The sequence below is a fragment of the Cucumis sativus genome, chromosome 6 (genome assembly GCF_000004075.3).
Source record: "Cucumis sativus cultivar 9930 chromosome 6, Cucumber_9930_V3, whole genome shotgun sequence".
NCBI classification, from domain to species: Eukaryota; Viridiplantae; Streptophyta; class Magnoliopsida; order Cucurbitales; family Cucurbitaceae; genus Cucumis; species Cucumis sativus.
In genome coordinates, this window is record NC_026660.2 from 18,307,081 (window position 1) to 18,320,729 (window position 13,649).

A 13,649-nucleotide genomic window follows, 5' to 3' on the forward strand; every position below is an offset into this window, starting at 1 on the left:
GCTATTCAGACCAAACTGATCCATTTTCAGTCCTAATGAAGTGTTTACTACAATACTCTATTTTGAAGTTTCAATTCTAAAATAAAGGCCAAAATCGATGTAGATTGGCATTCCACTATGCAATCTTCAGACAATGATTTATGGACTGTTGGAAATAGGCAAAGAAACAAAAACATGGGATTACTCATTTACTAGAGCAAATGAGATGCGAGGAAGGATCTTTTGGTAAGGGAATTATGAGTAAGTTGGAGAAAAGAAGGGAACCAGTCAAAGCAGAAGGTATGTGTCTAAAGTAAAAGTACAAGGCACTAGAGAAACTTTTATGAAACATATTTCCAAATTTGGTTTGTGTTTGTCCATCATGTGACCAACCAACAACAATATCTCGTTTGCTTTCTAATAAGAACCTGAAAAAGTAACACAACAATGATCTACCTTTCTGACATTTCTGAGACTGCATAGCAAACAAAATAAATTGTAATGGAATGCTCGTGTAATAATGGATTTAAACAGCTTTCAACCATGTTACTACAGAACTCTAATTTCAAAAGCCCTCTTGCTAAAATAAGACTGTAAGGCACGACATGCTAAATATATCAGAAGGGAATATAGGCATAGGTCAGAAGAAAATTATTGAGACTCCCATTGAGAAGCATCCCACAGCTACCCAAGGACTCAAACGTTCACCTGAATCACAAACCAGCACATCATCCCGTCAGATAATAATGCTTTGTTTTAATTGGCAATAAAAACTATGTCATACTAATTGTCATATGTTTAACTATAATTGCATTTCTTTCCTTCATTTACTCTCTTACATGATTTTTGTGTATATAAATACTAATATGGACAATGACAGCCTGCTGATCAATGATCGCTAGAAATCTAAAAGGCCAACACAATACTGTTATTATTCAAATAAGAAACTAATTACTTCTTTAGTAGGACAAACTCTCCATTTCCGAGAAAATCATCAAACAAAGAAAGAACGTGCATTTGAGATACAATTGAACTCTGCCAGAACAGGTTTCTATCTCCCAAAGAAGCCTTATGATTGATTATTTGTTAAAGAGAGATTTCTAAGATACGTTATTGACCAATGATACAGTTTGAGAGAAATGGAAGTCAAGTGATCAGATCAATGAGTATAATTGCTGGCATCGAAAATACAGCCCCATAAAGAGAAAGAAATGCTGGAAGAAACAAAGAGAAGAAAGAAAGAGTTCAGATTCCAACAGCTCTTCTATATCTCATAAATTGTTCCAGCAAAAGATTCAGGGTTGTAAAAAAATGCGCAAGGTTAATCAAGAATCCTACCTATTCTGGCTGCTTTCCAAAAGAAGCCACGGAACCTGTCAGACAAACAACTCAATTAAAAACTATATGGAATTTGTAATGTGCATTTATTTTGAAATTAAGAGGTAATGATTTTGCACAGCAAGAACAAACAAGTCAGTGATTTTTTTTTTTTGATGAACCAAACAGCTTTCATTGAGAAAGAATGAAAGAATACAAGGACATACAAAAAAAAAAAAAACAGCCCACCAAAAGACCCTGACTAACAGAAGAGGGACCAACTAACTAAAATGTTACTTATAGAGTAATTACAAAAGTGCTTCAAAATCGAAGCCCAAAGGAAAACATGAAATCTAGCCAAAAACCGAGTCAGTGATTAATACTCCACCATGATAACCAATGTGCTTACAATGAACCAACATATGTAGGAAATTCAAATATACGATGTAAAAGAAAGAATCGGGGTATTTCCAAGTATCAAATTAACTCCAAACATGTAGGAATAAGAAAAGGAAAGTAACAATATGAAATGGAAAATAAAAACACGACATGCTAGACCTGATTTTCCATATCTATCTCAATGCAGTTTATGGAAAAAGAGACAAGAAGGAAGTACCCATTTCTTTGCTCAAGAATAGCAGGAAAATGCATCTTCACATAGGTACATGTACAAATTCCCAGGAGGATTACTGTCAGAAAGGAATGAAAATTGAACAGAGCCGACTGAAAAACCAAAAACAACCATGTTAGTCATTAGTATCTCCTCTATTTATCCAAACTATGAAAACATCCATAGTCCAAACACCAAAGACAAGGATCATTTACCATGTTCAAATTTCCAGGTATTAATCACGTTAACAATCCTCTTTCAATTCAATCTAGAAATAGGTTAAAAACAAGTTAGCAACGGACCAAAATGAAGTTCGATCATAGCACATCCACAGTTATCCACGATTACAACTAAAATCAGGAATTAACAACAACCATTTCTAATAATTCGAAAATATAGAGCAAACAAAATTAACTCTTCAATTACTAGGAAATTCAAAACACGACTCCGAAGTATCTAACGAGATGTAAGGTCGTCACAACAGAGTTAAACAAAACTATCACTGTGTAGAAATTACAACAAAATGTGGTTACAGATACAAATCAAAATCTTGAGGTTTTAACCTCGAATTCGATTCACAAATCGGTGATAGAGAACAAAACAATGTTAAAGCATTAACTTTCTATAACAAAGATCCGAATCTCCCAATACCCCCATGAAGCAATCTATTCAAACCCATGAATCCAAAAACCTAAATTCAACTAAAGCGCAAAAATCCAATAACATCGAAATCAGTAATCCAAGAAAATCACAGAAAACTTACCAAAAGTGCAGAAATGGAGATTAAGAAAAGAAAGCGGGGGTCCTATTCAAGTGGCAAGAGATTGTCAGATCGGAAGCCTTCGGAAAGGAAAGAAGAAGAGGAAAGGAACTTCTTGACCTCCCAATAGCCGAGGTTTTGAGCAGCGGCGAACAACTCCCGACTGAGAATTCCGCGGTTCAGACGACTGACGAGTCCGACCTGATGTCTATTTTTTCCTTTTTACTTTAAATTATTTATATTTATAATTTAATGAAAATATCATTTTAAATTTTAGCATAAAATATTTTCTTATTTGTTACTTTTTTTAGTTTCTACGGGATTTTTTTAAAAAATAATGTAAAATTTGAAACATATTTCAAAAATATGGTAGATGCAAAACTATTTTAAAAAATAGGTGTTTTGAGGTGAAGTCGTGGACGGGGTACACGACTTCCATGCAGTGGACTCCACATACTCTATTTTTTCCTTATTTTTATATTTATACCATACTGGGCCCCACATTTTTTAATTTTCTCATTATTTATATACGTGGGTCCCACACACTTCACTTTTCTCATTATTTATATATACATACTCACATATAAATATAATATATATATTATACATTCAAATTCTAAAAATATCTTTCTTTATTAAATTAATTTATTTTTTTTATTTTTTTCTTTATATATATTTAAATATCACAATCTTCAATCTTCAATTTTTCTTATTAAATTCATTTTTCTAATTTAATTTAATTCTTTCTTAATCAAAATTATACATATATTTTTTTCCAATTTTCAATTTTTTTTAAAAAAATCTCATATATTAACAAAAACATGTTATTAAAAATATATTAAACAAATTAAAAGAGTAATAATAATAATAATTTATATATATATATATATATTTATTTATTTATTTAATATCTCAATCTTCAAATTTTCTTATTAATTCATCTTTTCTAATTTAATTTAATTATTTCTTAACCAAAATTATATATATATTTTTCTAATTTTCTGTTTAAAAAAACACATATATTAACCAAATATGTTATTAAAAAATACATTAAACAAATAAAAATAATAATAGTAATTGAAGGAAGTTGAAACGTACTCTAAAAATAATAATAACAATAAATTTGTAATTCAAAATTATCCATTAAGTTTTTAAATTTAATTTGTAATCGAACCAATTCTTGTTTTTTTCCTTTTACCATAAACATGAATTTCTTTTTATTCAATTATCAATGTGTGTGGCTTCAAGTGTTATTATTATTATTTTTTTTAGTAATTTTAACTTATCTAAATTATTATTATTACTCTTTTAATTTTTTAAATTTATTTTTAATAACATGTTTTGTTAATATATGAGATTTTTTTAAAAAAAATTGAAAATTGGAAAAAAATATATGTATAATTTTGATTAAGAAAGAATTAAATTAAATTAGAAAAATGAATTTAATAAGAAAAATTGAAGATTGAAGATGGTGATATTTAAATATATATAAAGAAAAAAATAAAAAAAAATAAATTAATTTAATAAAGAAAGATATTTTTAGAATTTGAATGTATAATATATATATATTATATTATATGTGAGTATGTATATATAAATAATGAGAAAAAATGAAGTGTGTGGGACCCACGTATATAAATAATGAGAAAATTAAAAAATGTGGGGCCCAGTGTAGTATAAATATAAAAATAAGGAAAAAATAGAGTATGTGGGGTCCACTGCATGGAAGTCGTGTACCCCGTCCACGACTTCACCTCAAAACACCTATTTTTGAAAATAGTTTTGCATCTACCCTATTTTTGAAATATGTTTCAAATTTTACATTATTTTTAAAAAAAATTCGTTTCTACGTTTCAAAACGTAAAAGCTTTCAGTCCCTTTGGTTTCAATTTAAATCCAAGTCCAAATTTCATAATTTCTAAAATTTTAGATTTAATTTTTTTGGTTTCAATTTGTTTTCAAATATTGTGATTTGTGTTTTTGATCACGATTTTTTACTAAAATTTTTTTGGTGATGTTCTTTGGTAAATTTAATTACTATTTCTTGTTTCTAATGTTTGGTTAATAAATTTACAATGCTTATGAGGTGAAACAAGGAGATTATTTTAAATGAAAAAAGATGGAAAATATATACAAATTTGTTAAAATTTTAATTTATATGAATGTAAACTATATCTAATCAAAATAGACATCAATCGTATCATATTTAAACTAGAGTGATAGCATATGTGACTAGTGGAAATTAAAATTTTATTACATTTATAATTTTTTTTTTATCAAATTTGCTATATTTTCATTTAAATCAATTAAAAGGAGCCCAAATAGGCTAATTTTTCGTACGTGAACGTATATGTGAGAAGGAGAGTAATTCTAATTCGTCTTAGTAATTCTGATTTGCTTGAAAAAAGGATCCTTTGGAGATTACTTGTTTAGGAAGCAGCTAACTCTTCCTTTCACTTCAGGTCAAACATCAAATTATCAATCTCCAAATGAATGAATACTAAAAGAAAAATGGTAGTCTATATTATTCAAACTGATTACAAGAAAAGTTGCCATTACTTTGATCATTGCACAAGGAGAATGGAAGGGCCAAAAAGAACCCAAATGGTATACACCATTCATTTGCACCACCTCTCGATTCATTTAAGAATTGAAAATTAAACACCTACGAGAAAAAACAAAGTATCATAAAACAACTTAAGTTTTAGAAGTTCATTTCGCCCTTGAAAGAAAGGTCCCATTTTTGTATTCACAACCATATCTACAACTCTTGTCAATGTTGAGATTATTGTTTATCATCCCCACATCCATCACAAGCCTGACCATTTTTCAAAAAGAAAATATCGGAAAGTTTCGTTTGATATAACAAAATCTAAACTGGAAAGCAGAAGAGCATGATAAAGAGGGTAGTCCCAATGAAGAAATGGATTTAAAATTTAGGAAACATAGACAAGGTCCTCCAACGAAGCCATATAACTAGAATAACATAACACAAAGTTCCTTGCAGCACAAGTTTCCAAACCTAGATCCAATCAAACTTTCTACGGTTATGTCCATGAGTTATAAACGCTTAACTTTAAAAATACCACATTTAAAGCATCTCTTTAGAATCAGCTCTCCCTAACACAAATCCACAGGGAGTGTTGTCTTAACCTGCCCAAGTCTATATCGGATCATCAAGCGGCGGTTACTTCAGTCATTTCCTGATCGACTGTAGTTGGTGTCACAGGATAGTAGTTGTAATGGAGTTCTCCTACGTCATCGCCAGATAGCTTTTTCCATCCATTTGGTCCCACGTAATAAACTGATCAACGGTATACAAAACAAAAAGGGGTCAGAGAGAGTTTGCACAAGCACACAAATTGGTAAAACAATCAAGAGACATTTGGACCGAGGAATACCGCTAGCAACTCCACCACTGGCACCATCTCGGAAAGTTGCATGATAAATAGCTCGTCTAGCCAGTTCAGCAGCTTCTTCAACAGACAAGTCATACCGATATCTGCTTTGTCACACAACATCAATTAATATATATATACATGGATCAAAAAAGATGGACAGATGGGCCATTGACTAGAGATGAGAGAAGAAAAGGCAAGAGGAAAGGCAAATTGTTAAATTAAAATGACAGAAGGAAAGAATTATGCCATTCAAGCCCAAGAAAAAATCAAAATACCCAGATCTTAGAACTAATTCTAATTGGTGGCCTACTGCTATTTCTAAATGGAACGGTAGTGCAGAGAAGGGGTGTTGAATCCATCCACTTTTAGTTTTAGGGTGTTAAAATGATTCTCAACATGACATGACAATTTATTTTAACAATTTCAAAGCTATCCTAAACAACCCCTTGTACTTGCTGCCTAAGTGCAATTGTCACTATATCAATTAACATTTTTTTTCCATCTAAAATAAAATATTGTATCCATAAGACTCTACAAATTTTATTAATGTCCTAATTAGGTGGCTACCATGAATTTCACTTTCCTTTTTCTTCTCTTGTTTTTTTATATGCTCCAAATAGAGGTCATGCCAGATCATGGTGGTTCACAAAACTACATTTGTTCATCTTAATGTATCATCAGAAGTTCTGTGAAAATAACTGAATTGAGAGAAATATTGAATATATCCTGATAATGGAGAATCTCACTTACCCATTATCCAAGACACCGTAGGCATAGGGTGAACCAGATCCAACAGAAAATCTTGTTCCTTTCAGCCTCCCTCCCTCACTGTCTACGTAATATAGACCAGGACCCTAACATGCCAAAGAAGAAGGAAAGTTGTCGATCAAAATAAAATATCAAAACAAAACAAAATGTATGCCACTACTTAAAATTAGAAAATAAAACTAAATAAATATTTATTACTGTTTCATCCCATCCAGCAATCATAGTCCCAACAGATAGACCCATTCCACGATAGGAGTACAGAATGTTGGCCAGTAATTTGGAGGCTCCTGCAACTGAAATTCGGCGCTTGTTTGCTAACTTGTGTAGGCGGCACTAAATCATGTTAAAAAAGATGATTAGCTAAGCACAGAAGAAAAATCCAAAATATCAACGTTCACAAGAAATGATTAACTGAAAAGAGAAGGGTAGATATCTCAAGCTCATTTGAAAGTTGAGTCGTTGTAAGAGCAAAACTCTAAAAGTAAATGAATATTTGTCAATTACCTTAACACCGAGGTTTCTATGCCAAAACTGGCAATCAGCAGCACCTCCAGCCATAGTGCCAAGCATGTAAGGATTGATTTCAATAATTTTTTTCACAGATTGTGATGCTAATCATCAAAAACAAAAACTTATTTCAGAACAAAGAACGGTACTCAAATAACAACATAATAACTTAAATACAGTGGAGGATAGTGGGAAGAAGGAGCAACGGACAAAAAGCTAAATAGAAAATTAAACCCAAACCAAACCACGTCTAAAAGTTAATCCTGAAATTTGGTTAAAGAACACATGTAATAAAGTTAACATACATATATAGCCTCCCATGCTGGCACGAGAATCAGCAGCAACCATGACTCCTTCCTTAAAAATAAAAGCCAGTGTGGTTGTTCCTTTTGCTGGCTTTACCATTTGAATGGCATCTTTCTGAAAGCCATCAAACTGAAATACAGAGGATATCAAAGTGAGAAAACGCAATTCTAAAGAGAAGCATCCACCCCAGAAAGCAGTATGAGAAATGATTTACAAATTACGTCACTGGAATTAGGGATCTCAAAGGATGGAGCAGCTGCAAACCCTTCCATAGCCTCCATTGTTGGCCCAAACAGCGGGGCGGTTGTTTGAAGACCACTGGTATCAAGCTTCATATTTCAACTCCTGTTGTGGATCAAATATCAAGCTTAAGTACACGGTTCGTCTTACAAATAAGTTATCCATACAACAAGACAAAAAAAAAAAAAAAAAAAAAAAAAACCCAAGAAACACCCCTAGCAGTGACGATGAATGAGCAAGTTCAACTTCACTCAAAAAACAAATACACCCTCCAATCGATTTGACATAAAGAGACGCTAAAACTCCTCGACCATAAAAAATGGAATCATACAATCGAAATCTAAGTAACAAATCAAAACAGATCCGTGAATTCATCAAAATGCAAGACAACTTCAACCAATAAAATAGGTCGATACCAAAACCCTAATGAAAGACACATGTTCCGGTATGCAATCAGTGTAGTGAATCCGCAAATGAATTCGAAGAACAAAATGAAAGGGGCAAACGCTTAATACGTCAACCTTACCTTGAGGTAGAATCAAGAGCAATAGGAGAACAGGAACGCGAACTACAACCTCACAAAAAAAAAACACACAACGTCGATGGAAATGATCGGAATGGAGGGGGAGATGCCGCACTTGGGATTTTGGAAGGCAAGTTTCTTGTCCTCCAGGAAACCAACGGACAAAATGGGCCTGGGCCACATTTCAATTTGGACTCTTTAATAGTTGTACGTATTGGGCCGGGCCTTCTGGCCCAAGTTTTGTTTCATGTTTTTACTTTTTCTTTTAGAATTAAATTTACGCATATTACACTCATCTCAATCTTATTGTAAAAAAGTTCAACCCAAGGAATGATCCAAACAATTGTATTAATTTTCAAATAACAAAAAAATGGTTATAAAACGGGACTAAAATGAAGTGAAAATGTCTAATTTTTAATTGAAGTGAGGTTAACATAACTTTGAAATCACATTAATTTTTCCATTCCGTTTTCTCATAATATTTGAACACTAATAAATTATGTCTCTCTCGCACCTCTCAAATTTCAATAGGTTTCAAAACCCCATTTTGTTTTCTTAATACAAAAGTTGAATAGAAGCTCAGAAGAGGAGTTAGAGACTTGAGTCTAAAACAACCTTCATATGTTAGGTTTATTTGAGGTTTTGCGCCTAAATCGCCACAAGGGATGGGGGCATGTACCATATTCACGACAGTTAAATACTTATCAACACAATTAATCGTTTTGTGGATTCGAATTCTGAGATTGGAAGGATAATTAAGAAAATTTGACTTGAACAGTACTACTCACAAACGGCCTAAACATGACTGAATAAAACAAACGTTGATTTAATTGCAATTCTGAACCCTCTTCGCCTGAAATTTTCTGTTGGAGGCTTCATTTTAGAATTGTCCATTAGAACATCTAAAAACATCTATTAATTTCGTTGTGATTTTTATTAATTAAGTAGATATTTGAATTAGTTTTTGTTTTTATGTATTTTTTGTCCCATAGTCCATGAATGTATGGATTTGAAAATATCATTTTTTTCAGCAAACACAAATATATTGTTAAAAGAGTCATATCCTATAAAATCATTAATTAGGCCTATCATATCTCATCATTTCAAAACTCAATTTAATTTTTATCCTCTCTAATTGAGAAAGGTAGAACTAAGAACTAACAATAAAACTAGAAGGGGGAGAACACAATCCATAAACCCAAAGGGAAGTCACCACACCATGACCCCATTGTTAAACTCTATTAAGTGAATCAAAATGGAAAGAATAAAAATCAAAACCAACCTATACTTTATATCAAATTTAGAGACATAAATGAAATTATAGGATCATTGATCTGCAAATCTAAAAATACCAAAAGAAATAAATAAATAATTTCCCTAAATTTTAAGAAGATTAGGTTGACAAGGCCATCACAAAGCTCTATTCAACGAACAGCCAAAATATATGAAAACATAAGATGCAATTGGCATAAATAAACCAACGAGTGAGTTAAACTTTTCATACATCTAATCTCAATTTTGAATTTCGGAAACTAAAACTATAGCCATCAAAAATCAAGAAAACACTAGAAATTTTGATTAATAAAACGCTGCAAAATCGCCTAGGGGAGACTGAAAAAAACATGTGGATATTCTTCTCACATAAGCTAAATGGTTGGTAGTGATAGAATTGGTTGAAATACAGTTTGTGTTGTGATTCCAGGCAAGGCTAGTTCAATCACTCATCGTCATCTTCATCGTCGTCAACTCCAGCAGCAGAATTCAATGCATTCAAGCGCTCGACCAACTTGGCCTTCCTTTGTTCGTATGTGAGCTTCTTCAAGTTATACCTATGAGAAAAACGGCATAAGGATGCAAAATCAGAAATTAAAAAGCTAGTTCAATTGTGAAAAACTAACAAGTTTTGACATTTACCTCTTGTGTGTCTTTGGTGGTTGCTTCTCAGTCGTCTTTACCAATGGTTCTGCACGGATTGCAGAATGAACTTTTTTCAACAACTCCTCAATGTTGTCAGGCTCAATTCCTTTCTTGATGTAATCACTGAATTGAGTTTGATACTTCTCTGGTTCATCCTCCATCAAGGTCTGAGTAATACAACTCATGAAAGTGAACATGACTGAATATACTAATAACTACTCTAATTTCCATGCTCGAATATTAAATTCACGAATGTTTACCCGCATATAGGCAGCAACGTGACCTCCAAAAATGTATTTTCGATGAACATCAGCATTGAGCTCATTGTTACCCTTTGAAAAGCCAGCAAACCTCTTAACACTGTGTGGAACATCCAATCCACCATCCAAAGCTCCCTGTGTTACGTAAAATTCATAGCTTCAGTCTCAAAAGAAATAACAATGGATTCAGGTTTGAGAAAGATACCAAGAGCCACTAAAATTACAAAGAACATGGACAAATATTGGATAAACTATCACAGTTGTGAATTTGTAATCTTTCAATTTTGAAATTACATTCCAAGCAGGAAATGAGCTTGAAAACTTCTCATAATAGTAACACTATGATAAGCAGATAAATTATAACGGACTTCAAATCTCAAATGTTGAATAGCTGTTCGAAAAAACAAAATACAGAAATATGAGCGCATGCAAACACCCACGCATACATGCCATATAAATATATAATTGGTTTGACAAGATAATTCAATCCTTTTGTATCCAGCCATGGTTTGAAGAAGAGTCGATAAAATCATTCATGCAACATGCATCAAACCAGATAAAAATAATGTAAGTAGCAGAAAGAAAACAGATCCTACAGCTCATCTTAAATGGACTAACTAAATATATACCTTGAGGGCACCAAAAACACGATTTCCCGTAGTTGTTCGGACTAGACCTACGTCAAGGAGGGCTCTGAAAGGCCTTCGGCTATCTGTGGGTTCCACCGAGTAATCCTCTCCAGTAGCCTAATCATACAAACACTTTCAGTGTTAAGAGTTTAATAGAAGAGGTGAATTTCATTCTGTTTTGCCTTATTATAAGGTGATGGAGGGAATGAATAGAATACCTCAAGATTACCCTCGTACTCATCATCCATCTCAAGCTTCTTCAAGACACGGCGAGCCACTAGAAGTCCAGTACAGTAGGCTAAACAGGTTTCATGCACCCATTCCACATAAATGATGATAGGGAAAATAAGTTAGATATCAAAAAACTCAGTCCCCCAATAGTTTTACAATGCAATAGTACCTGCAGCATAATTTGTCAGACCAACTTCAAGACCATAACGTGGCAGCTCATGAGAATAAGCAGCAGCAAGAATCATGTCACCAGCAATGCTAGAAGACACTATTTGTGCTGTAATGTCCTTGTTAGTCTACATATGAACGTTAAGGTTCCCATTTCTCAAGTGAACATAAATAGAGCTCACCATTCACAAAAAAAAAAAAAAAAAAAAAAAAAAAAAAAAAAAAAAAAAAAATTGCTCATAAAAGGTAATGATAGATGGTAATGGGACATCAATTGTCTTCAAAGATAGTTAACAGAAAAATGACTTGCAGGAATCTTAACGAACCATAAAAGGAATTATTGATTCAATATTAATAAATTTGTTGGATCAAATTGCCATAGAATATCACAAGGCTACCTATCACAGCTTGAAACATAAATCAATGGAGTAATCAGTAGAACACAGCATTCACAATGCACGTCCTTTTCGTAACACTAAGTAAATGGTATGTCCACACAGATATTCCTATCATTGAGATAAGCATACAGACCCCAGACATTAAAAAAAATTAGGGTGAGAAAACTGAAGGAAAGATAGAAACCAGTAATTGCAAGTTCGTTGAAAAACCACTAGAAAATCAAACAAAAACCACTGTCACTGCTCGGTTTACTGTGTGAGGATACAATTCTAATAACAAAGCGGTATTTGGGAGTGTTGTACTTGTTCTTGTCTTGATTAATGAGGCGAATCCTAGCCCTATAATCAGTCTTGCCCTCTGGATTATCAGGAGAGAATATTATCAGAAACCGACAATTAACTTTTCAAATATGATTCATGAGAATATAAACAAACAAAAAAAAGTCGGAAATACCTCTCCTTCTCTTGAATTTAACCTGATACCGTTTAAAGTATGCCTTCGTCTTTTGAGCCTTCGCGAAAGCCTGCAAAAAATATCATAAACATCTTTCTGATCACTACAATCAATACTGAAACGAACAACGTTAACAAAATTAAGCGAAACAGTGCAGTAACTCTGCTTCAATCATTCCCAACAACGCTATTGGAGAACAACTCAATTACACAACAGTATACATCAATTAAATGTGAGTAGTATTCCTGAAGTAAAGTGAATGCAATGTTCAGATCCTCTTGAAATTGAACAAAAAAAAAAAATGCATACAATGTGGAAAATTCTCTACCATTATCTTCTCTGAATGCTAAAATTCTATGAACGCTAGAAAAATTAGTGGATATTTATTTAAGAACTGAGCAAGAACTCACCATCTCCGAAGCTGAGACCTGAAGTAGAGTGAGAGGATGAGAGACACGAAGACGGCCGAAGCAGAGGAGTTCTTTGATGGAAGGATCTGCTATTTGTATAAACCCTAAGGACACGTGATCAACGGCTCAGATTGTTCTGACATTGTTGACAGTTTAGGCGCGTGTTTGATCTCTTACGAGAAAAATCAATTTCAATCTTTTTTTAAGTATTAAGAATATACCAATATAATTACTATTTTTTACATTACTTAAGCGATCGTAATTTTATGATTAAGATTATTCAACTTTTTTTTCTTATTTTTCCTATTTTTCATTCTCATTTCGATATTTCTAGCTCTCCTCTTTCGCTATTCTATATGTTATTATTCTTCACTATTTCTCACTTATTCGATATTATAATAACTCAAGCTATAATAATCTGTACTCTAAGCACGTACTATAATAACCTATAAATTATTACCGTAATAACCACATATTATAATAAATCACTCCACACCATAAATTAACACATCATTTTTTAGGTAACATTATTTTGCTATATTTTGAAAATATCTATAAATATAGTTAAATATTATAATATACTTGGAATATACTAAAATATACTCATTTTTACATTTGTTTACATCTATCTTGATACAAATAAATAACAATTTTATTTTACTATATTCAAAAGTAAAGGTAAAACTATTGGAAATGACAACTTTAAAAGTATATACAAATGTCATTATAGATGCATAAATATCATCATGATTGAACAATATTTATATCATA

At 32.3% G+C, this 13,649-nt stretch overlaps 3 protein-coding genes across 3 annotated transcripts; all 3 read right to left on the bottom strand.

Moving 5' to 3' along the window:
- Window positions 1–288: 288 nt before the first annotated feature.
- On the bottom strand, window positions 289–2,894 carry LOC101205745 (protein kish). Its single transcript, XM_004144145.3, has 5 exons — window positions 2,670–2,894; window positions 2,122–2,174; window positions 1,913–2,019; window positions 1,318–1,352; window positions 289–687 (listed from the first exon to the last, which is right to left on the bottom strand). Exons 2-5 carry the CDS (start codon window positions 2,122–2,124, stop codon window positions 620–622), a joined length of 213 nt encoding a protein of 70 aa, XP_004144193.1. The 5' UTR covers window positions 2,125–2,174; window positions 2,670–2,894; the 3' UTR covers window positions 289–619.
- A 2,667-nt stretch (window positions 2,895–5,561) lies between these two features.
- LOC101205512 (proteasome subunit beta type-5) lies at window positions 5,562–8,571 on the bottom strand. Its single transcript, XM_004144144.3, has 8 exons — window positions 8,415–8,571; window positions 7,870–7,993; window positions 7,648–7,777; window positions 7,340–7,446; window positions 7,034–7,168; window positions 6,818–6,921; window positions 6,068–6,168; window positions 5,562–5,970 (listed from the first exon to the last, which is right to left on the bottom strand). The coding sequence occupies exons 2-8, from the start codon at window positions 7,981–7,983 to the stop codon at window positions 5,843–5,845; spliced, it is 819 nt and encodes a 272-aa protein (XP_004144192.1). The 5' UTR covers window positions 7,984–7,993; window positions 8,415–8,571; the 3' UTR covers window positions 5,562–5,842.
- A 1,238-nt stretch (window positions 8,572–9,809) lies between these two features.
- Window positions 9,810–13,037, bottom strand: LOC101205274 (60S ribosomal protein L5-like). The gene is made up of 9 exons (XM_004144143.3): window positions 12,879–13,037; window positions 12,469–12,538; window positions 12,281–12,372; window positions 11,618–11,744; window positions 11,436–11,515; window positions 11,218–11,334; window positions 10,589–10,723; window positions 10,326–10,495; window positions 9,810–10,240 (listed from the first exon to the last, which is right to left on the bottom strand). Exons 1-9 carry the CDS (start codon window positions 12,879–12,881, stop codon window positions 10,129–10,131), a joined length of 906 nt encoding a protein of 301 aa, XP_004144191.1. The 5' UTR covers window positions 12,882–13,037; the 3' UTR covers window positions 9,810–10,128.
- Between the last annotated feature and the right edge of the window lie 612 nt (window positions 13,038–13,649).